This window comes from Sus scrofa, chromosome 15 (genome assembly GCF_054392235.1).
Source record: "Sus scrofa isolate SSC_HxYL_T2T_F1_AM1 chromosome 15, Sscrofa_HxYL_maternal_Yorkshire_Landrace_v2.0, whole genome shotgun sequence".
NCBI classification, from domain to species: domain Eukaryota; kingdom Metazoa; phylum Chordata; class Mammalia; order Artiodactyla; family Suidae; genus Sus; species Sus scrofa.
Genome location: NC_139397.1, coordinates 14,185,357 through 14,208,190, shown reverse-complemented (window position 1 = coordinate 14,208,190; position 22,834 = coordinate 14,185,357). Strand labels below are relative to the sequence as shown.

Genomic DNA, 22,834 nt, shown 5'->3' with positions numbered 1-22,834 from the left:
CCAGAGTAGTCCCTCCACCTCAGTGGCTTTATTTTTATTTTTTTTTTTATTTTTTGGCTGCACCCATGGCATATGAAAATTCCCAGGCCAGGGACTGACCCAAGCCATTGCAGTGACAATGCCATATCCTTAACCCCTTGCACCACAAGAGAACCCCTCAAGTGGCTTCTTTGGCCGAGGCTGCATTTCCTCTGTGTTTCTTGTTCCTACAAATAGCACCCCAGAGGTTCTGGCATGTACCAGGTGACCGTGACCCCTGGGTTCCAATAGCAGTTTCCTCCCCTTATCCTTCTAGCCTAGAGGTGATGGTAGCTTCCTACTGTTGCTAACCTCTAGATTTAGCTTCTAAACTCTCCCTGTCTAGTCATGTCTCTACATTCAAGTCCGTCAGCTCTGAAACTCAAGTAGTTTTGTTCCCCTGGTTAGGTTGGCTAATACAAAGACTAGTAAGTACACAGGAAAAAACCTCCATGAACCATGCAAACAAAAATCCCGTCCCATGATATAACTAGGAAAAATACAGGCTCCAGATTCTCCAGTGGTTGGTTTGCTCTTCACAGTCACCATATAAACTAGGAATGGTTCTAGGACCTAAGAGGAATAAGCTCCATATGTCCTTTTATGTGTCCACCGCTATGCGTGTTTGTATGCCTGGCTTGGCTATTCAGAGATGAAGTGTGTTGTGGTGGATAAACTGGAGAATCTGAGTTGGGGTCTCCTGCCTCAGTTTTGCCACTATCTATTGGTGCAACCTTGGTAAGGCCTTTTTATCCTTGAGTCTGTGTTTCATTCATCTAAAAGTGGGAAATTAAAGTACTTTCTCTTCACAATCTCCTCCTGTTCTAAAATTCTGTGATTCTAAGCTTATGGATATGTTATGCATATAGGCATAACTCCAAGCATATGATTATTCTTAGAGCTATGCAAAATGCATATACCTTCTGTTGAAGAATCTGCATTTCATCAGAGAAATGTCTATAACCAGTGCTCAAATTAGAACCTAAAGAATATTTTTGCCAGCTTGTTTTATTATAGTGTCAACTTAGCATCTGAATGTGTTTTAGATCTCTACATACAGCATTCATTGAGTTTTTGTAACAGTCATCTGATTAGCTTATGTAAAGAAGCAGAAGACACCTTGCTCTAAGGTAAATGGTTCCAAAGATGGCTGTAACAGTATCTTCTATCCTATGAGCTTCTTTGTTAAGGTGACCTAGCAGCACCCCCATCAAAAGATAGCATCTACTTCCCCTCCCTTTGAAACTGTGCTGTCCCTTTGATTTGTTTTAACGTAGAGACTGCAACAGAAGTGAATGTAGGTACCTTTTGATACCATGTCTTATGAAGTTTGTAGCTTCAGCCTTTACTTCTTGGAACACCCCTGCTTGAAACCTAGCCACCATGTTGTGAGGAAGCTTAAGCAACCATGATGAGAGAGAGGCCCAGGTGGAGGAAAAGCGGGTGCTCTAACAAAAGCTCTGCTTGAGTTCTCAGCCAGCACCAATCACCAACCACAGGTGTGAGGCTATTTTAGACCTTTCAGCCTCCCCAGCAACCAGCTAACATCACACAAAGAAATGTGTTTTTTCCATAAACAGGAATTTTTTTAAATGTTGCTTTAAGTCACTACATTTTGGGGAGGTTAAGAGGCAATTTCTCCCCTTTAAACAAAGAGTTTAATACTGGAGCAGAATCTAATGCCTAAAATATACCAAGCTACTCCTCCATCCACCCTCTTATTCATTCAAATGAATATTCTTGGGAGTTTCCGTCGTGGCGCAGTAGTTAACGAATCCGACTAGGAACCATGAGGTTGCGGGTTCGATCCCTGCCCTCGCTCAGTGGGTTAAGGATCCGGTGTTGCCGTGAGCTGTGGTGTAGGTTGCAGACGTGGCTCGGATCCCGAGTTGCTGTGGCTCTGGTGTAGGCTGGTGGCTACAGCTCCGATTCGACCCCTAGCCTGGGAACCTCCATATGCCTCGGCAGTGGCCCAAGAAATAGCAAAAAAGACAAAAAAACAAACAAACAAACAAAAAAAAAGCCAAAAACAAATGAATATTCTTCAAGATCTCTGTCCAAAGTTAAGAGATGGAGGCTTAAGATGATGCTAGAAGCTGGGAGGTGCCAGGCCCTATAAGACTCTGAAGGTCTCAAAAGGGCAGACTTAACAAGGCGAGGTCAACAAATTGATTCCACTCTGACCAAATTTCCTTTAGAACCCCAGTGGGGAGAAAACTGGGCGAGAGCAATCTGGAGCATTCCACCATACAAACTGCATGTGCTGCATTACCTGTGGGTATTTCACATACTCAGCACATATGGGCATTTGCACACACCCTTGGGCTGTGCTCCATCTCACTGCATTACCTGTGGACATCTATGTCTCCATAACTAGGTCAGAAAATCCTTCAGGTACAGGGGCTCTGTCTCATTCACCTTTCCATTCCTATTCCACAGTATCTAGTGCAGTGCTAAGCACAGAGCAAAGGTTTAGTAAGTGTTTCTAAAAGAAAAATTTTAAAACATGAATAAATAATCCATTCATACACAGCCTGTCCAAAGTGATCTCTTGGGAGAAAATTCTATAGCCTTACTTGGAAAGCCATTGCAATTAAATCAACATCCTTAGGAAAGTTTTGTCGTAAAGTGTCATTCCTTTTTTTTTTTTTTTTTTTTGTCTTTTTGTCTTTTTAGGGCCGCACCCATGACATATGGAGGTTCCCAGGCTTGGGGTCAGCCTATGCCAGGGCCATAGCAATGTGGTATCTGAGCTGTATCTGCAGACCTACAACCACAGCTCATGGCAATGCTGGATCCCTAACCCACTGAGCAAGGCCAGGGATTGAACTCGTGTCCTCATGGATGCTAGTTGGGTTCATTAACTGCTGAGCCACGACGGTAACTCCGCATCATTCCTTTCTAATTGTAACCAGTTCCTGAATTTTATCCTGAGTGAAGACTGAGAACAGTCTGCCCCATTTCCAAAGAATGTCTTTGTGTACATTCAGGAGATCTTTACTGGGTCAGCCTAGTACATTCTCCTCTCAGTGACAAAATACTTAATCGTCTCACCTTTTCTCAAAGAAATCATTTAGTTGCTCCCTGAATTCATTCCAGAACCTCCAGCCCCCTTAAACTGTGGAGGGCAGCAATCTCCAGACCAGGAAACAAGGTCAAAGATGCCTGAGGGGCTTCATGAGGGCCTCAGGAGAGAGGCAGGTTCTCTGTCTCAGTCTGCTCATGCAAATACACACGAACACTGAAATTTTCTACCAGCTCAAAGAATAAACCTGCTTTATTAGACGAGCTTGCTGACTGTCTTCTATTCTTCACCACCAGCCTGGATTTACTCATCTGATTCAACATTTACCACATCCCTATTTTTTTTTTAAAGAAGTGAAAGCTTTCCCTCCATATCTTCGTACATGAAATGGCAGAGAAATGAGCAGCACTAGTTTCATTGGTATCCCCACTCTCTTCTTCATGTGCAAAGGCATCACAAAGACTGCGAAAGATATCAAGAATTCAAAAACATTAAATCACTGGTCATTCTGCAAATAATGAGTCTCTAACATAAACAGTTGCTGCGCTTTTTCAAAAAAAAACATTTGGCATTTGGGTGAAAACTGTTCAATTTATTTCAAAATACACTGTTAAAGTTCCATTTGGAATAATTTTCCATCTCTTGTCAAAGAAATTAAAATCCCTCAGTTATTTTATTGTAGCTATTATAGGAATCTGTATTACGATATTTAAACAAGATCATATAAAGGTACTCACTGAACTCTGCTCACAAAAATTATGTATTATTTTCATGCAGAAAAATTAGTAAGACTGTGTATATAATACATTACAGTTAACTTCTGAATTTAAATTATATCATCTTATTAAACCAACAAATCCTAGTTTCAGACTTATCAAATATATTTGTTCCAAAAATCTGCATTGGTTTAAATTACTCCCAAAAATATTTAGCATGGAATACTACTTGCATTTTTAAGCCAACATGTAGCACATTTAACAAGAAGCTGTACATGCATTATCTCTCTCATTTACATTGAGGAAAGAATAAGAATATTACAAAGAATACTGATTGTTTGTGCTTGGAAGAACAAAATATTAGTCAAGTAACGGTGTAGATGAACTCAAAAGTTTTAGTCAAATGGCTCATGAATACACTACTGTATAATTAGAATTTGTAAGAATTTGCAATACAACACTACCAAAAATAGGCACCTACAATATTAACAAGATCTTAGCCACATAACTCATTTTTTTAAGATGATAAAATGGGTCTGCTTGATTAAATACATAAATAATCCAAGCACCATGAAAGGGACAGAATACACTTTTTGAATGAATTCATAATCTAAAAATATATTTAATAATGCACATGCTTAGTACTCTATTAAAGGGTAGTAATAATATTTTCTGTTTCTGCAGAAAATGAATATGTGCATAATAAATATTATGTAAATAGGCCTTACGGACTTTTTTGGAGAGTTTGAGTGCAATTTTGAGTGTAATGTCCATTGTCATGGATGCTCTGTTTAAACTGAGGATAATCACTAAATCTGAAACATTGCAGCTACCATCACAGGTTAAACACATTACACAATGATCTGAGTGACCGCGAGGAAAAGAACTTCTCAAGGTCACTCCAGCAGCCCAAATGGAGCCTTGGGATAAAAGTGTCTTGGTGCAATGACCAAATCCTCCTAGGGTACCAGGAACTCACACCTCGACAGTTTCTGTTCTAAAGAGAGATCAAGGTGATTCCCTTTTGCATGATCTCTCTAGCATCCCGCATCTATGTAGGGGTGGGTTTTTGTTTTCTCAGCACATGAACAGTACAAAATTAAGGACCAGTTTCCTTTGTCAAGGTGAAAGGCACCTTCGCATTCAGCGGAACCAGCGATCTTGAGCACACTCAATGCACACTAGAACCATGAAGGAGAAAACAACCACTAAGAAAACAACCACTAAGTGTAGTACCACTCAGCCCTCAGAAACTAAGTGCTGGCCTTCGCTCATTCCCATTTAAACCAGATCCAGCTTTCCCTGAGAGAATCAGGGAGCAGGTCACAAAGTGAGACCAAACTTTCTGCTCAGAGTGTCTTTCTTTTGACCAGAGCTCGCAGATGACAAAGGAGAGTGCTCAAAATAGGGCGAAAGAGAAGAAATCTCTCTCAGCCAAATCAAAGTAGTTGTCCGGCCCTAAGGGCTCTGGTCCCTCAAAGTCAAATTACACGACTTAAAGACGTTTCCCCACGCATCGAAGGTGCAAAAAGAATACTTCCAGCCTTAAATTGAACGTATTCGACCTAAACGTGATCCCCTCCGGCCTGCGTCTACAAGAACAAACTAACTTTCCAAGACCCGAAGACTTGGGAGCCGGGGGCCAAGAGAGAAGAAGGACCAGCCCGAGCGCCCTGCGGGGTCCGGAAAAGAGCGCGGGGAGAAGCCATCCGCCGCTGCTGCACGTGGGGGCTGCGCTCGGCTCCCGGACTCAGCACCGCGCGCTCGGCGTACCGCCCAACCTGCTCTCCTGCCTCCTCCCCGCGCCCGCCTCCTACCTGTCTGAGAATGAAGCTGGTCGAAGTGGTGCTGCCATCGGATCTTTTCAACCTGCTCCTCCGGGTCGTGGTGCCTCGGGCCACCTGGACTCGACACACGGGGCCAGAGAGAAGCCGGTGAGGATGGCAGTATGGAGCCGGGAGACCACCCCTGGACAGAGTATGCCTCCGGACCAGCTCTCCAGGATCCCCCAGAGCCCGCACCCCAGTCTCCTCCACAGTCCCTAGATACAACCCCCACCCCCACCCGCCCACTCCAAGCCTCGACGACTGAAAAGATGCCCAAGAAGAGGAGCCCACGAGCACCCACCACATCCATTAACAAAGACTCTCAGGGTGCGGGGTCCGAGTCTCCGGCATGGGCTAAGGAAGGCTACGGGCTCCGGAGCAGGAGCGCAGAGACCCGACGAGGTGAGAAGGAGGAGGAAGACGAGGAGGAGAAAGAGAAGGAGCGGGAGGAGAAAGGGACTCGGTGTAAGGGTAGGTGAGAGAGGCCGCCGACTCCCAGGACTGGGGGCCCAGCGCGCCCGGCGCGAAGGCGGGGCGCTCCCGGGCAGCGGAGGAGGGGGAGGAGGGGGCGGTACCTGCGAGGTGGGGGAGCGCTGCCCGTCCGCGGTCCCGTTCTTGGCATAAGAGGAGGACATGGTTCACAGCCGCATGGCCGACCCTGGCGCGATGGGCGGAGGGCAGCCAGGCCCCCTGTGAGGCTCGGAAGCTGGAGGAGGGGAGGACCGCAGGACTTCCTTGCCCACTGCCGGACCCGCGCCGGTTCCCGGGCTCCCTGCCCGCACTTCTGAGAGCGTGACACCTTAAAGGGGCCAAGGCGCTTCCCCCGCGCCCGCAGCCGGGTCCCGGGCAGCGGCCCCGCAGACAGAGGTTCCGCGGAGGGGGCTTCTCGGGATCTTGCCTACCGGAGCCGACCGGGAGAAGCGCTCTCCCACCTAGCGAGCGCCTTACATCAGAGCTTTCCAGGGGAGGAAGGGAGGGGAAAATCTGGGATGGGGGTGGGAGGATTAAAATAGTCTGCACAGTTTAAAATGAGACAAAGGTGGCACGGTTCATGAATCAGGACTTGGGGAGGGACGGTGGTGCAGTGTGGCAGGGAGTGGGAAGAGCCGACCAGTGTGTGTGTGTGTGTGTGTGTGTGTGCGCGCGCGCGCGCGCACTGCACTAGAATTTTAAAAGGGCAAGAGCAGAACCTTCCTTCCGCGACTTCACTCGTTAGCCCACTGTGGTAAAGCATGGGGTTTTGTGGTTGGGTTTTTGCTGCTGTTTGTGGTTTGGTTTTTGTTGGTGTTTGTGTATTGTTTTGTCAACTCTAGCTTCAGAACCCAGAGCCTTACACATCCAGGCAGCGGAAGGGGACTCTGCCAGCCTGAGTCTGATGAGATGCAGCCCCCCAAAAGACCAGCATACCCTAAGGAGTTTTGAAGGTCATGTTAGACCTGCTATAAAGCAAGAGTTGGACACGTGCCTCCCATTTCTACCCGGATAGCTGTTTTCAAGGGAGGAAACTCATCCTTGAAATCATACACCGTCTTTTACTGTTGTTGCAACCCTTGATTGCAAACACTAAAGATTGATTTGAGGTCAAATTAAAAGTGAACTGAGAAGAGTAGGAATTTGAAAATGAGAGGGAAAAGAAACATATGCAAATTTGAAAATAAAGAGACCCAGTCTACTTACAGTTACTGCAGAAGAAATCCATCAATAATACAGTTTGCACAGTATCTCAAATTGCTAAATCAACCCATATCACCTTGGATTCTAGTTTGGAGTTTTTGGGGTTTTTTGGTGGAAACTTCCATGTTGTTTTGTTTTGTTTTGTGTTTTTATTTTATTTTTTTGTCTTTTTAGGGCTGCACCTGCGGCATATGGAGCTTCCCAGGCTAGGGGGTACAATCAGAGCTGTAGCTGCCAGCCTACACCACAGCCACAGCAATGCCAGATCTGAGCCGCGTCTGTGACCTACACCACAGCTCATGGCAAACCGCATCCTTAACCTATTGAGCAAGGCCAGGGATTGAACCCGCGACCTCATTGTTCCTAGTCAGATTCTTTTCCACTGCACCGGGAGGAGTACTCTTGCCTTGTTTGGCTTTGTTGAGGTCTTGATTATGTTTACCACCCACCAGCTACTTCCTTTCCATTCCTACTCCCTCCTCTTAATACAGACCTTTATTTCTTTATAACAGTCTAATAATTAGTCTCCTTTCCTCCAGGCTCCCTACTGCATACACGTGAGAGCGCGCACACACACACACACCATTCTATCTACACATTACATACAGGCAAAGCCATTTTCCTAAAAATCTCTTTGCCCAACTCACTCTAAAAAGTCCTCATTGCTCTCAGCCGCCCATAAGACAGGGTTCAAACTCCACTGGGCAGCAACCAAGGCCCCTTTCTCTCTCCTACTTATCTGGTCACTACCTCGTTTCAACAACGTGATTCTCTAAACATGCCTTCCATCAAGCAGGCAAGTCTACTCATTATTGCTCAAACATACCAAATCCAATCCAACTTTGCTCCTCTGCCCTGGAATATGTCCTATCCCCAGCCCTCACATGGGCCTGAATCCTATCCTTCCTCCAAGCCCTGCTCAGCCTCACTCCCTCAGCAGAAATCCTCCATGACCATTCCCGGGCTGGGGAGTTTCTTGTTCCCCTGAAAACCTGGAACATTTATTCTCTGGGCACTTAGTGCAGGCTGCCTTAGTTTATTCTTTTTGTAAAAATCTAATTTCTAAAATAGATTTTTAGCTCTTTGTCTCCTATTCTTATCCCTCATATATAGTAGATATTCCATGAAGTGTGTGGGAAATGGTGTGTTTGCCAACACAGAACACCCTGCCTTTAGTTACCATCAATTCAACCCATTTTTATTTCTCAGCCATTTTCATACTTATAGTATGAATTACTATGTGGGCACTAGGATTTGAATTTTCCGGTTTCCCACCGCCCAGTCTTACCAACTTTATCAAATAAGAATCTACAGCTGCATGGCAGTGAGGAGTTCTTTGCACTGACCTCACGGCACAACTGGTGAAAATAGTTTCTAAAAGATTCTTTAATCTCTGGAAATGGCCCGAAGGGTATGCAGTGAATGACGGAACATTGATACAAGAAAATGTACTAAAACTCAGCAAGAAAAGCGAGCCTGTTGTATTTGAACCAAGACCTACTCCCCCCACCACTTCCATCCAGTTCAGCCAGAGGAAAACTCACTCTACATTTGGCGCAGCTAGGTACACAGAGCCCCTCTCTGCTCTCTCCCCAGCTGAAGGGTTGTTTTCCTGGGAGAGACAGGACATCGCTATTTATCACCCTGCAGCAGCCACCTGTTGTTGAGGCTAAGTTCCCAGCAAATACATTGGAGAGGTGGGGGTTCCCTACTTCAGCCAAGCCCCCCTTTGGGAGATGGGAGCTCTACCTTGGACACAGTGCCACTGAGAGTACTGGGCGCTGACTGCTCATGGAGAGACAAGTCAGAAGATTGTTCCCCTCCCTACCAGGTGCTCAGCTCCTAAAGTGAGGATGTCCCTGAGAGAGATACACTATTGTCCCTGCCTCTAGAACCAGAGCTAAATGAATGAAGTAAGACCCTTGCCTTATACCACATACAAAAATGAACTCTAGGAATTCCCATTGTAGCTCAGGGATAACAAACCCAGATCCCTGGCCTCACTCAGTGGGTTAAGGATCCAGTGTTGTGTGAGCTGTGGCGGTGGGAGAAGACGCAGCTTGGATCCTGCATAGATGTGCCTGTGGCTGTAGCTGTGGCCAGCAGCTACAGCTCTGATTCCACCCCTAGCCTGGGAACTTCCAAATGTCGCAGGTGCAGCCCTAAAAAGACAAAAACGAACAAAAAAACTCTAAAAGGACCAAAGACCAAGATTAAAGAGTTTTATGTAAAAATATAAAACTATTAGAAGAAAACGTAAAGGTAGATCTTTATGACCTTGGATTTGGCAGTGGATTCTTAGATATGACGCACAAAAGCATAAACAACAAAAGAAAAAAAGTAAACTGGACTTCACCAAAATTAAAAACATTTGAACTTCAAAGGGCACGATCTAGAAAGTGAAATGACAACCCACAGAATGTGAGAAAGTATTTGCAAATCATATATTAGTTCTTATCTGATAAGAACTCTTGCAACTCAGTAATATAAAGACAACACAATTTAAAAATAGGCAAAGAATCTGAACAGACATGTCTCCGAAGAAGCTATACAAATGGCCAAAAGCACATGAAAAAATGCTTGACACTTTTAGTCATTAGAGGAATGCAGGTCAAAACCATGCAATACTAGATAACTATGATGACAATTTCAGATAAGTGTTGCCACCAATATGAAGTTGGAAACATAACACACTGCAGGTAGGAATGTAAAATGGTGCAGCCATTTTGAAAAATAGTTTGGCAACTACTCAAGTGGTTAAACGTAAAGTTACCATATGACCCAGCAGTTGTACTCCTGAGTATATATACCCAAGATAAACAAAGCTATGTCCATGGAAAACTTATACAAGAAGGCTTACAGCAGCATTATTCATAACAGCCAAAAAGTAAAAACAGATCAAATGTCTATCAACTGATGAGTGGATAAACAAAATGTGGTGTCTCTATACAATGGAATATTATTTGGCTATAAAAAGACTTAAATACTGAAGTTCTCTTGTGGAGAAAAAAAAAAGTACTGATAAATGCTAAAATATGGATAAGCCTGGAAAATATTAAGCTAAGTAAAGAAATCAGTCACAAAAGATCATATATTAATTGATTCCATTTACATGAAATGCCCAGAATAAGGAAATACATAGAGACTAAGAACAGATCCGTGGTTGCTTAGGGCTGGGAAGGCTGGAGGGATATTGAGGTGATAGCTAAGTGTACATGGCTTCGTTCTGAGGCAAAGAAAATGTTAATAAACTGCTTAGTGATAGTTGCACAGACCTTTGAATATATTATAAAGCACTGAATTGTACATTTTAAATGGATGAATGGTAGAGTATGTGAATTATCTCAAAGCTATTATTTTGAAAAATCTTCAGACTTTATAAAAAGCTAACTCAATAGTAGTTCCCAAGTGGCACAGTGGGCTAAGGATCTGGCATTGTCACAGCTGTCTGTGGCTCAGGTTTCTACTATAGCGCTGGTTTGATCCTTGGTCCAGGAACTTTCACTTGCTGCAGGTGTGACCAAAAAAAAGTTAACTCAAAATAGATCATAGATCTAAGTGTAAACTGAAGAACTATAAAACTTCTAGGAGAAAAAAAATAGAATATCTACACAACCTTGGGTTTAGCAATGTGGCTTTAGATACACCACTACCAAAAATGTGATTCAAGAAAGTAAAAAATCAGAAATTCCCGCTATGGCACAGCAGAAATGAATCCAACTATGAACCATGAGGTTGTGGCTTTGATCCCTGGCTCAGTGGGTTAAAGATCCAGCGTTGCCATGAGCTGTAGTGTAAGTCAAAGATGTGGCTTGGATCCTGTATTGCTGTGGTCATGGCAAAGGCTGGGAGCTGCTGGAACTCTGATTAGATCCCTAGCTTGGGAACCTCCACATGCCACCAGCGCAGCCCTAAAAAAGCCAAACAAACAAACAAACAACAAAAAAAAAAGCGTAAATTCAGAAATTGAAGAAACACTGTAAATCAACTATAATTTTAAAAGTTTTTAAATTAAAAATCGATATGTCTGGCTTTATTAAAATTTAAAACTGCCTTGTGAAGGGCTCTGTTACTAGAATGTAATAAGAAGTCACAGATCTGGAGCTCCCATAGTGGCTCGGTGGTTAACAAACCCGCCTAGTAACCATGAGGTTGCAGGTTTGATCCCTGGCCTTGCTCAGTGGGTTAAGGATCCGGCGTTGCCGTGAGCTGTGGTGTAGGTCACAGATGCAGCTCGGATCCCACATTGCTGTGGCTGTGGCATAGGCCAGCAGCCCCTATCCTGGGAACCTCCATATGCTGTGGGTATGGCCTTTTAAAAAAGACAAAAAAAAAAAAAAGTCACAGATCAGAAGAATATATTTGCAAGGGGCAAATCTGATGAAGAGCTTGTAAACAAAACATACAAAACATACAAAAACTCTCAAAGCTCAGCAAGAAAACTAAAACCCAATTAGTAGTAAATGGACAAAAGCTTTGAACAGACTACCACAGATGATAGCAAATAAGCATATGAATAGATACACAACATCATTTGTCAATGGGGAAATGCAAATTGAAATGATAATACAATTCACTACACACCTGCCAGAATGGCTAATTTTTTTTTTTTAAACAGGCAATACCAATTGCTAGGATTAGGAACAACAGGATTTTTTTTTTTTTTTTTTTTTTTAGGGCCATACCTGTGGCATATGGAGGTTCCCAGGCTAGGGGTCAAATCAGAGCTGCAGCTGCTGCCCTACACCACAGCTCACTGCAACGCTGGATTCTTAACCCACTGAGCAAGGCCGGGTATCAAACCTTTGTCCTCATGGATACTAGTCAGATTCATTTGCACTGAGCCACGTGACGGGAACTCCAGGAACAATAGGAATTCTTTCTCATTAATGATGAGAATGCTAAATGGTACAGCCACTTTGGAAAACAGTTTGTCAGTTTTTTAATGTGTTAAACATAGTCTTACCATACAATGCAGCAATCATACTTATAGGTATTTATAAAATCGATTTGAAAACTTATGTCCAGGAGTACCCGTCGTGGCGCAGTGGTTAACGAATCCGACTAGGAACCATGAGGTTGCGGGTTCGGTCCCTGCCCTTGCTCAGTGGGTTAACGATCCGGCGTTGCCGTGAGCTGTGGTGTAGGTTGCAGACGCGGCTTGGATCCCATGTTGCTGTGGCTCTGGCGTAGGCTGGTGGCTACAGCTCCGATTCAACCCCTAGCCTGGGAACCTCCATATGCCGTGGGAGCGGCCCAAGAAATAGCAACAACAACAACAACAAAAAAAGACAAAAAGACAAAAAAAAAAAAAAAAAGAAAGAAAACTTATGTCCACACAAAAGCCAGCAATGCAAATGTTTATAGCAGTTTTTTTTTTGTCTTTTTTTGCCTTTTCTTGGGCCGCTCCCACGGCGTATGGAGGTTCCCAGGCTAGGGGTTGAATCAGAGCTGTAGCCACCGGCCTACGCCAGAGCCACAGCAACGCAGGATCCGAGCCGAGTCTGCAACCTACACCACAGCTCACGGCAACGCCGGATCGTTAACCCACTGAGCAAGGGCAGGGACCGAACCCGCAACCTCATGGTTCCTAGTCGGATTTGTTAACCACTGCGCCACCACGGGAACTCCTATAGCAGTTTTATTCATAATTGCCCCAAACTGGAAGCAACCAAATTGTCCTTCAATTGATTTTTTTAATGTGGTAAGTCAAACAGTTTAGTGATAAAAAGAATGAGCTAACAAGTGGTAAAAAGGCATGGATAAACCCTAAATGCATATTGCTAAGTGAAAGAAGCCAGTCTGAGGCTACATTTGTAGCTACATAAATGATTACATTTATATGAAATTCTAGAAAAAGTCAAGCAGTAAGATAGTAAATAGGTCAGTGGTTCAAGAGGGGGTGGGTTGAATAGGTGAAGCAGAGGACTCTTTCAGGGTGGTGGGACTTCTCTGTATAATACTGCAATGGTGTACATTTGATACCATGCATCTGTTAAAATCTACAGACTTTATGACACAAAGAATGAATCTTAACGTGTGCAAATATTTTTAAAATTATTTAGGAAGTTGGGAGAGTCCAAGAATGGATGCAGAATGTGAAAAATGTATTTTTATTGCAAATACATGAAATAACTTCACTGAAGGGCATGGGGAAAGGTGCTGACCTAAGTAACTTTGGAAATGAGTGGAGTCTGTAGGACTAAAGGCAAAAGGGACTGTGCATAAACACTGTACTGCAGGTGACAAAGTAGTTTCCTGAGGGGCACAGATTAACAATTCTGAAGTCCCTACACACTGAAAGTGAACAACTTAAATAGATGGCAGATATTGGGAGTCAGCTTTTCTACAGATGAACAAAGGGAAAAGGCTATGCGGATCCATGTGGGAATGGATTCAAGTCAGAGAGATTGGCATGAACTAAAGTGTAGCCTGATATAGATTCAGATGGTTACCTATAGAAATGTTTATAGATCTGTGTTTATATACAGGTTAGTATACACACACGTATTTTCTAGCCCTCAGTTGAGGATCTAGAAATAACTACATCTCAGTAACAACAAATACATCTGGGACCCAGATCTTGGTTTCTAAGAATAACCTCTAATCAAAGGGCACCTTGAAGAAATGGCTAATTCTAGGAGTGGTATAGGAAACAAGTAAGATAAGCCTGGAGCAACTTATAGTGCCAGAAAGTAAAGAAGTACTAAAAAAAAAAAAAACACAAAAAAACCAAAAAACTGTGGGGTAGGTCAAAGGGATATAGGAGCAAACTGAAAGAATTCCAATGGCCAAAGCTGGAACAATTTGAGCAATAAAATAAAGCAGTATTGGAATATATCCTAAAGCATAAAATAAATATCCATGAGCTCATAGTGATTAAAAATAAATGACTGAATACATAAATAAATGGAAGAGACAAAACTCCCATGTGGAAGAATTCCAAATTACTGGTTAGAGAACCCACGCTTCAAGAAGGGAAACACAGTTAAGGATCGTCCCCCTCCTAAGTGTGGGGTGCACATGGCGACTTCCTTCCGAAGAGTGCAGCTGGGAAGGGAGTGTGGAGAAACGAGCAGCAGCACCCCAGCCAGGTGTTTGAGACCATCATCGACAGTGATCAGGATAATAAAACATCATCGACATCATACGAGGAGAAAGGCCCTTTACCTTCGGGTCCTTCTCCTAAACCCATATCCCCAGTCTAAGCATGAGGGAAATGTCACACAAATCTCCACGGAGGGTCAGTTTATAAAATATACGACCAGCACTCCTCAAAACTGTCAAGGTCATCAAAAACAAGGAACGTCTGGGGAACTATCACAGCCCAGAGAAGCCTAAGGGGGCATGATGACTAGACGGCATGTGTTCTCTGGGATGAGATCTGGAAAAGAAAAAGGGCAGGAGGTAAAAACTACGGTAATCTGAATCTCGTTTGGGCTTCGGTTCATGACAATGTATTGATATTGGTGTTAGTGGGAACAGACGTACCATAAGGGGGAGATGTTTATAATGGGCAAAACTAGGTGTGGAACCCTGTGTATAATCTTCACAATTTTTCTGTAAATCTAAAATTATCCTAAAAACATTTTATTTTTAAAAATTCTAAAATTTTATAGGTGGAAGGGAACTTCGCAACCATCTAGAATAAACCCCACATTTAGCAAATCAGGAATCTGAGCTCAAGAGAACAACTCACTCAAGTGACCGCTATTACACTTCCTGAAACACTGAATGCTACCGAATCACTTCGTCAGCTGCAAATACTCTTAATAAACTTTTTTGGTTTTTTTGTCTTTTTAGGGCCGCATCTGCGGTATATGGAGTTTTCAAGGCTAGAGGTCGAATTGGAGCTGTAGTTGCCAGCCTATAGCACAGCAAGGCCAGATAGGAGCCACGTCTCTGACCTACACCACAGCTGATGGCAACACCGGATCCTTAACCCACTGAGCAAGGCCAGGGATCAAACCTGCGTCTTGATGCTAGTCAGATTCGTTTCTGCTGAGCCATGACAGAAACTCCCGTTGTTTCTCTTGTACCTCTTCACTTTTTAAATTTTTTTTTAATTTTTATTTTTTTATTTATTTATTTTTTGGTCTTTTTGCCATTTCTTGGGTCGCTCCCGCGGCATATGGAGATTCCCAGGCTAGGGGTCGAATCGGAGCTGCAGCCGCCGGCCTGTGCCAGAGCCACAGCAACACGGAGTCCAAGCGACCTACGCCAAAGCTCATGGCAATGCCGGATCCTTAACCCACTGAGCAAGGCCAGGGATCAAACCTGCGTCTTCACGGATGCTAGTCAGATTCGTTTCCACTGAGCCATGACGGGAACTCCTACTTTTTGTTGTTGTTGTCTTTTTGCCTTTTCTAGGGCCACTCCCACGGCATATGGAGGTTCCTAGGCTAGGGGTCAAATCGGAGCTGCAGCCACTGGCCTACGCCAGAGCCACAGCAACACGGGATCCGAGCCACGTCTTCGACCTACACCACAGCTCACGGCGCCAGATCCTTAACCCACTGAGCAAGGGCAGGGATCGAACCCGAAACCTCATGGTTCCTAGTCGGATTTGTTAACCACTGCGCCATGACAGGAACTCCAGGAACTCATACTCTTAACAAACTTTATTCTGTCACTTAATAAATACATTTTGCCAAGTGCCTCCTACAGTCAAAATTCTGTCTGAGGCGCTGTTGAACAAAAATGATTTGCAGAACTCACAGAACTCAGACATAAGATGACAGTGGTTTCATATTTAAAAATCAAATCAAAACACATTTTGTCTAGGGTCCATGCAGCTGAGAATACTGTCTGTGTTTTTAAGCTAGAAGCATATAAAATCACAGCACTGACGTGTATGTGCAATTGCACTTATAGGTTTGTGTAATTAAGCTTTTACTTTTTTTTTTTTTTTTTTGGCCTCGCCCATGGCATAAGGAGGTTCCTATACTAAAGATTATTATAGTTTCAGAAATTAGAAAAAATGTCCACTTTCTAACCCCCCCACCCCCCAAAAAAACCCTCACATGCTATAAAACCCAGTGAAAATGCTATTCTCTGGGTACAATTTTTAAAAGTACAAATAATTCAGATGGTAATAGAAGTAAATTTTTTAAATTTAAGTTTGAATTACTGTGAAGATGACTCACACACATCTTATAAATGAGGAATTATATTCATTAAATTAGCTAATTTTCAATTTTTACTCTATATTTCTTTTTTTTTTTTTTCAGATTCCACATGTAAGTGATAGCATTTGATGTTGGTGTCTCATTGTCTGAATGACTTCGCTTAGCATAATTTCTAAGTCCATCCATGTTGCTAAAAATGCTGTTATTTCTTTCCTTTTTTTTTTTTTTTTGTTTTTTGTCTTTTTGCTATTTCTTTGGGCCGCTCCCGCGGCATATGGAGGTTCCCAGGCTAGGGGTCGAATCAGAGCTGTAGCCACCGGCCAACGCCAGAGCCACAGCAACGAGGGATCCGAGCCACGTCTGCAACCTACACCACAGCTCACGGCAACGCCGGATCGTTAACCCACTGAGCCAAGGGCAGGGACCGAACCCGCAACCTCATGGTTCCTAGTCGGATTCGTTAACCACTGCGCCACGATGGGAACTCCCTGTATTTCTTTTATTAGGTGTATTTGTCATCTTTGCCTTGGTAAAAACCCTAAAATCTTAGTGGATTACAACACCATGGTTCTGGTCGAGGCAGTTGCTCTGTTCCTCTTATCTTCCTATTCCCAGGTCCAGAATAAAAGAAGCAGCCCCAATCTGAGACAAAGTAGCTCTGAAGAGGGTAGAAACCAGAGAGCTACAGAAACTTCATGATGCTTATTTATGCTCTGCTTAGACATGGGCATTTGTTGCATTTGCTCATATCTCACTGGCCAATGATGACATGCAACCAATACCAAAATCACTGAATGCAGACACACTACTCCAGATATCAAGAGCATGGGCAGATAGGTACCATCCTCTTCCAGGAAAGGGGGAGAGTAAGAACTACAAAACAACAATACAACCCTCACCTGAAGGATCACTTACTAGAGAGTTATAAAATCTGATCACTTCTATCCATCACCTTCATTCTGCCATTTTTGTCATAAATAATGCCAGTTCTTTCTATAACGTTGGAAGGAAGTATTCTTCTAAAAGTTCAAATTAAGGTGCTGAGTGATGTTAATTAAATTCCACATAATATTCAAACACTAGTTTTCCTACATTTCTGTCCCCAGTGAAGAACACAAGCTTATAGAGATTCAAAGCTGGAAGAGAACCTGAGTGAATCTATACCAGTGGTTCACAACCAGTATAAACACATAAGTATGGAACTCAGAAGTGGAGATAGCCAGTTTGTCAGGACCGCTATATTTTGCTTTTTACTTAATCCCCATATCTTGTTGTTGTCACTTGCTAATGTTACTTGCCCAAATTATCTGCTCTGATCTTTCAACCTTCTAGGTGACTCCTTTATTTATTAACCACTCATTCCTTCTGCAGCCCATAGCCAGGGTCTATATGATGTACTGTTTCCTGCCAGGAGTCAGAAATCCGCCTCTGCTACAATCCCTGGGCTCAGAGTAGAGCAGTGAGCACTAGAGCTCATCAAATAATAGAGACACTAAGATTTTTTTTTAAAGAGCTATTGGCCTTCTTGACAGTTAGACAGGACCCTAGCCCCTTTGTCTCTTGATAGTTAGGATAATGCCATATTCCCTGGAGTCTAAGACAACCTGGAGTTTAGGACAAGTTGATTAGAGTTCCCTGGTGGCCTAGCAGGTTAAGGATCAGGCAGTGTCATCGCTGTGGCTTTAGTTCAGTCCCTGGCCTGGAAAAGTCCACATTTCATTGGCATGGCCAAAAAAAAAAAAGCCAGCCAAGCCAGCCGCCTGTAGTCTACCTATGGTTGCTTTATCTCCTGACATTGCATCTGCCTTCTAAGCCAGAAGAGGAAAAAAGCCAAAAGTCTTTTCTTTCTTTTCTTTTTCTTTTTTTTTGGCTGCTCCATGGCATATGAATTTCCTGGCCAGGGCTCAGGATGCCAGATCCTTTAAGCCACTGTGCCAGGCTAGGGATCAAACCTGCATCCTGGCACTGAAGAGACACTACCAACCACATTGCACCACAGCAGGAACTCCTAAAAGCTTTTGCCTTTTCTTTCAAAATTTCTTTCATCCTAGAAAGCCCCGCCCCCAGACACTTACTGTGTTAACTGGATCACCCATGGCTGCAAAGGAGTCTGGGAAGGCAAGCACTATTAACTTGTTTGCCAATTTCCATATAGAGGAATATTAATAAGATGGTTGGAAATGCACATTGAATGAGTCAAACTATAGTTTCTGACTCAAAGGCAGATGCATTTGACACACTGGCAGATCATTCCAATGTAACATGGCCACTACTATAACATAGTTACAAGATGTTACCTACAAAAGTGCTGCCAGGGCTGGGAGCCAGAATCAATGAAATTTGGGCTGACACATAAAAAGATAATTAACTAGGTGATCAAAAGCATTTCAGGCAGAGAAAAACAACAGGGCCAAACACAGGCCCCAAAAAGCAAAATTAGCACCTGAGGAATTTGGGGTTTAGGGGTTGGACTCTAGCATGTACGTGAGAAAGTGGAAGAAGTTAGAAGGGCTGCCAGGGGTGAGATCATGAAGGCCCTACCTAATATGTGATTCCGAGTTTGGTGTTTATTGAGACTGTCACAGAACTGCAAGCTCAGGCTAACTGATCTTCCTCAGCCACTTTGGTCCTTGGAGAAACCAGCCTATGTGTGTGGACGCTAGGTCCCCAGGCTTCAGCTTAGAGAACTACTCTCCTAGTTCAAATCAGTCTCAATTAGTTGTCACCTGCTGTCTTAGAGCAATTCCTTGAATTTCACTCTTTTCTATTCAGAAAACACAAAACCCAACAGAGTCTCAGAGAGAACCAGTCTGTTTGCATCCAGCTCTGGCCTCATCAGCCCATTTCTGTGATAGAGCTAAGGGTACTACAGAGTACACACTAAATAGATCCAGCCACCTGTATGCTCTTCCTTAATGGAGCATTCTCACATCTGAAGGCATTTTATATCCACATGAGCCCTTTGAGACCCCGTCAATTTCAGTCAAGGAAGCTGTTACAAGATATTTACCTGACAACCTTAATATACCAATCATGTCTAGGTAATAGCCAGATGAGTGGAGGAGGGGAAAACCACATGCATGAGCATCAAATAAACTGGTTCTTAATCCCGGCTTTGACACTTACTAGCTGTGTGACCTTTGAAGATTACTTAACCTCTTTACCTACCTCTTAAGATATCTAATGAGATTCAATGACCATGTATACCAAAAGTTTGTAATCAAGCCAAGACACAATATCTGATGTTATACAACCAGTTAGTGTGCAGTGAAGCCACAAACACACCTTAGCCTTGGAAATTCAGTTCTTAGCAGCCTCAGCCGATAGTAGCTATGTTACAATATGAATTAATGCATTTTAATAAACTAATTTTTCCCTCCATTTCAAAATAGAAGAGACAGGAGCAGTCTGAAGCTTTTATCACCATCTCCACTTCCAGAGCTTTCTCTGTCCTGAGGTTAAAAAAAAGTCTCAGTTTTAATAATCAGGTCAGATGTAAATATATTAATTCTAGCCTTTATTGACTTAAAGACAATAGTAGGCTCGTATTAGACAATTGTTAACAAGAGCCTATTTAACCATGGGATAGCAACAGTCTGATCTGAATCTGAATTTATCAGGCACACAAATAGTAACACTAGTTTGTAAACACATGTGGACAGTCCATCTCTGTGGCAGATACTGTAGGATGGCTCACTCTATGTTCATGCCCAGTCTCCTCCACTGCCTTCTTTATGCAGAGGCTAGAGAGCAAAACACTCACCTTCCCAGACTCACTGGCCACTCAGGATAGCCTTTTGATACAGTTCTGACCAAGGACATGTAGGCAGAAATCCCTGGAAGAGGGTTTCCCAGGAAAGAACTATGATCAAGACTATTTTTGTCTGAGGTTGTATGTCCCACTTTTTTTTTTTTAATTTGAACAACGCACTTGTTTGAAATCACTTGGGGGGGGGATATCTATGTGACAGCTAAAAATTGTCTATACATTGACACCCAACATATGTGTTCACTGCTGGGAGCTCTGTCCTGACAAGATAGCACTGACTCCCCTTTAGAGTAGTTCCCTAAAGGGGAGTCCCCTTTCTTCTGTGACAGAAGTGATCAGATGAGGACAAGGCACTGAGTTCCCTTTGTGGCTCAGCAGTAACAAACCTGACTAGTATCCATGAGGATGCGGGTTTGATCCCTGGATTCACTCAGTGGGTTAAGGGTCTGGTGTTGCCATGAGCTGCAGTGTAGGTCACAGATGCGGCTTGGATCCCACATTGCTGTGGCTGTGGCGTAGGCCTGCAGCTGCAGCTCTGATTGGACCCCTAGCCTGGGAACTTCCATATGCCTGTGGATTTGACCCTAAAAAGCAAGGGAAAAAAAAAAAAAAAGTAGCGAGTGAAAAAAGTCCCTTCAACAAATGGTGTTAGGACAACTGGACATCCATATGCAAAGGGTTAAAGTTGGAGTCCTACCTCACATTATGTACAAAAATTAAATCAAAATGGATCAACAACCTAATTATAAGAGCTAAAGCTATAAAACCTTGGACAAAAACAGGATAAAATCTTTATGATCTTGGATTTGGTAATAAATCTCTCAGATACGACACCAAAAGCACAAGCAACAAAAGAAATAATGGACAAAATGGACTCCATCAAAATGAAAAACTTCGGAGTTCCCACCATGGTGCACAGGATCAGGGGCATCTCTTCAGCACCGGGATGCAGGTTCAGTAATCCTCCCAGCACAGTAGGTTAAAGGATCCTACAGCTGCTGCATAGGTCACAACTGTGGCTCAGAGCTGATCCCTGGTCTGGGAACTCCATATGCCGTGGGGCAGCCAAAAAAGAAAAAACAAATTTAAACTTTTGGGAGTTCCCTCATGGCTTAGCAGGTTAAGGATCCAGCATTGGCTCTGGTTACAGCGGTGGTGTGGGTTCAGTCTCTGGCCTGGGAAATTCTGTATGCTGTGGGTGCAGCAAAATAAATAAATAAATAAATAAATAAAATAAAAACTTTTGTGCATCAAAGAATATCCAGGAGTTCCCATTGAGGCCTAGCAGGTTAAGGACCCAGTGTGAGGATCCATGTTTGATCCCTGGCCTCGCAGTGGATTAAGGATCAAGTGTTGCTGTGTCTGTGGCATAGGCCCCAGCTGCAGCTCAGATGTGACTCCCGGCCAGGGAACTCCCATAAGCCACAGGTGCAGCTGTTAAAAAAATTTTTTTAAAAAGAATATCATAAAGAAAAACAACCCAATGGAAGAGAATATATGCAAGTCATGTAGCTATTGAGTCTAGTATCCAGAATACATAAAGAACTTACAACTCAATAACCAAAAAAAAGACAGACAACCCAATTAAAAAATGGGCATAGGGCTTACATATTTTTCCAAAGAAGATATACAAATGGCCAAGCATATGCCAAGATGTTTAACATCATTAGTAATTGGGAAAATACAAATAGAAACAATGAGTTACCACTTCACATCCACCAGGATGGCTATCATTTTTAAAAATGGGAAATAAGTGTTGGTGAGGATATAGAGAAATTGGAATCCTCATGTATTGCTCCTGGGGGCATGGATATTTGGCAGTTTCTCAAAAATTTAAATATAGAATTACCACATGACTCAATAGTTCCACTCTTAGGCACCGATCGAAAAGAACTGAAACTGGTACTCAAATAACATGTACACACGTCCACAGCAACAAAAAAGTGGAAACAGCCCAAGCATGTGCTGTATGAACCTCATATACTATGGTATATGTGGAGATGTGCCTCAAAAACCTTATGCTAAGTGAAAGCAGACAGACGCAAAAGATCTAATTTTGGGAGGTGGTGGCTGCAGGACATTGTGAACATACCTAAATGCCATTGTCCATTTCAAAATGGCTAATTTTATATGACTTCACCTCAACTTTTTTAAAAAAGGTAGCAAGCTCCCAGGACCAAATGTAATCAGTACAGGTCACTGACTTGCTGTAAAGAAATTGGGAAGTCTTTTATTTTCTTCATTAATATAAAAAAAAAAAGGTGTAAAATAAGGACAAAACTCTGTTCTTCACTAGCCTTTCTGGGAAATAAGACATCCAGTTTTCTGGTTTCTTCTGTTCTTCTGCTTGTCTTTGAACATTCCTCCTTTTGTCCAGTACTGACTACTCAAGATTGGTAGAAGAATGAATAGTAAATGCATAAACTATAATCTTATTATGCCTCTGGCATAAAGAAATTATTGAAATGTAGTTATCTTTTTAACTTTTTTTTTTTTTTTGCTTTTTTAGGGCCACACCTGCACAATATGGAGGTTCCTGGGCTAGGGGTCCAATCGGAGTGAGAGCTGTCGCTCTCATGACAGCCAAATGAGATCCGAGCCACATCTGCAACCTACACCACAGCTCATGGCAATGCCGGATCCTTAACCTACTGAGCGAGGCCAGGGATTGAACCTGC

General features: G+C 43.0%; 1 protein-coding gene and 1 long non-coding RNA gene across 5 annotated transcripts in view; one reads left to right on the top strand and one right to left on the bottom strand.

Moving 5' to 3' along the window:
• The window catches only part of CACNB4 (calcium voltage-gated channel auxiliary subunit beta 4), a 277,391-nt gene extending 270,675 nt beyond the window's left edge, over window positions 1–6,716 (bottom strand). For 2 of the 4 annotated variants that reach the window (XM_084998219.1, XM_084998225.1), the window contains exons 1-2: window positions 6,161–6,716; window positions 5,577–5,660 (exon numbers count right to left, since the gene is read on the bottom strand). In XM_084998219.1, coding sequence (XP_084854345.1) covers window positions 5,577–5,660; window positions 6,161–6,220 — 144 coding nt within the window. In that variant the 5' untranslated portion in view covers window positions 6,221–6,716. 4 annotated transcript variants of the gene reach the window in all.
• The window catches only part of LOC146395727 (uncharacterized), a 31,187-nt gene continuing 13,916 nt past the window's right edge, over window positions 5,564–22,834 (top strand). Inside the window, exon 1 of the long non-coding RNA XR_014829041.1 lies at window positions 5,564–5,987. This is a non-coding gene — a long non-coding RNA (uncharacterized LOC146395727). The remainder of the gene's footprint in view (window positions 5,988–22,834) is intronic.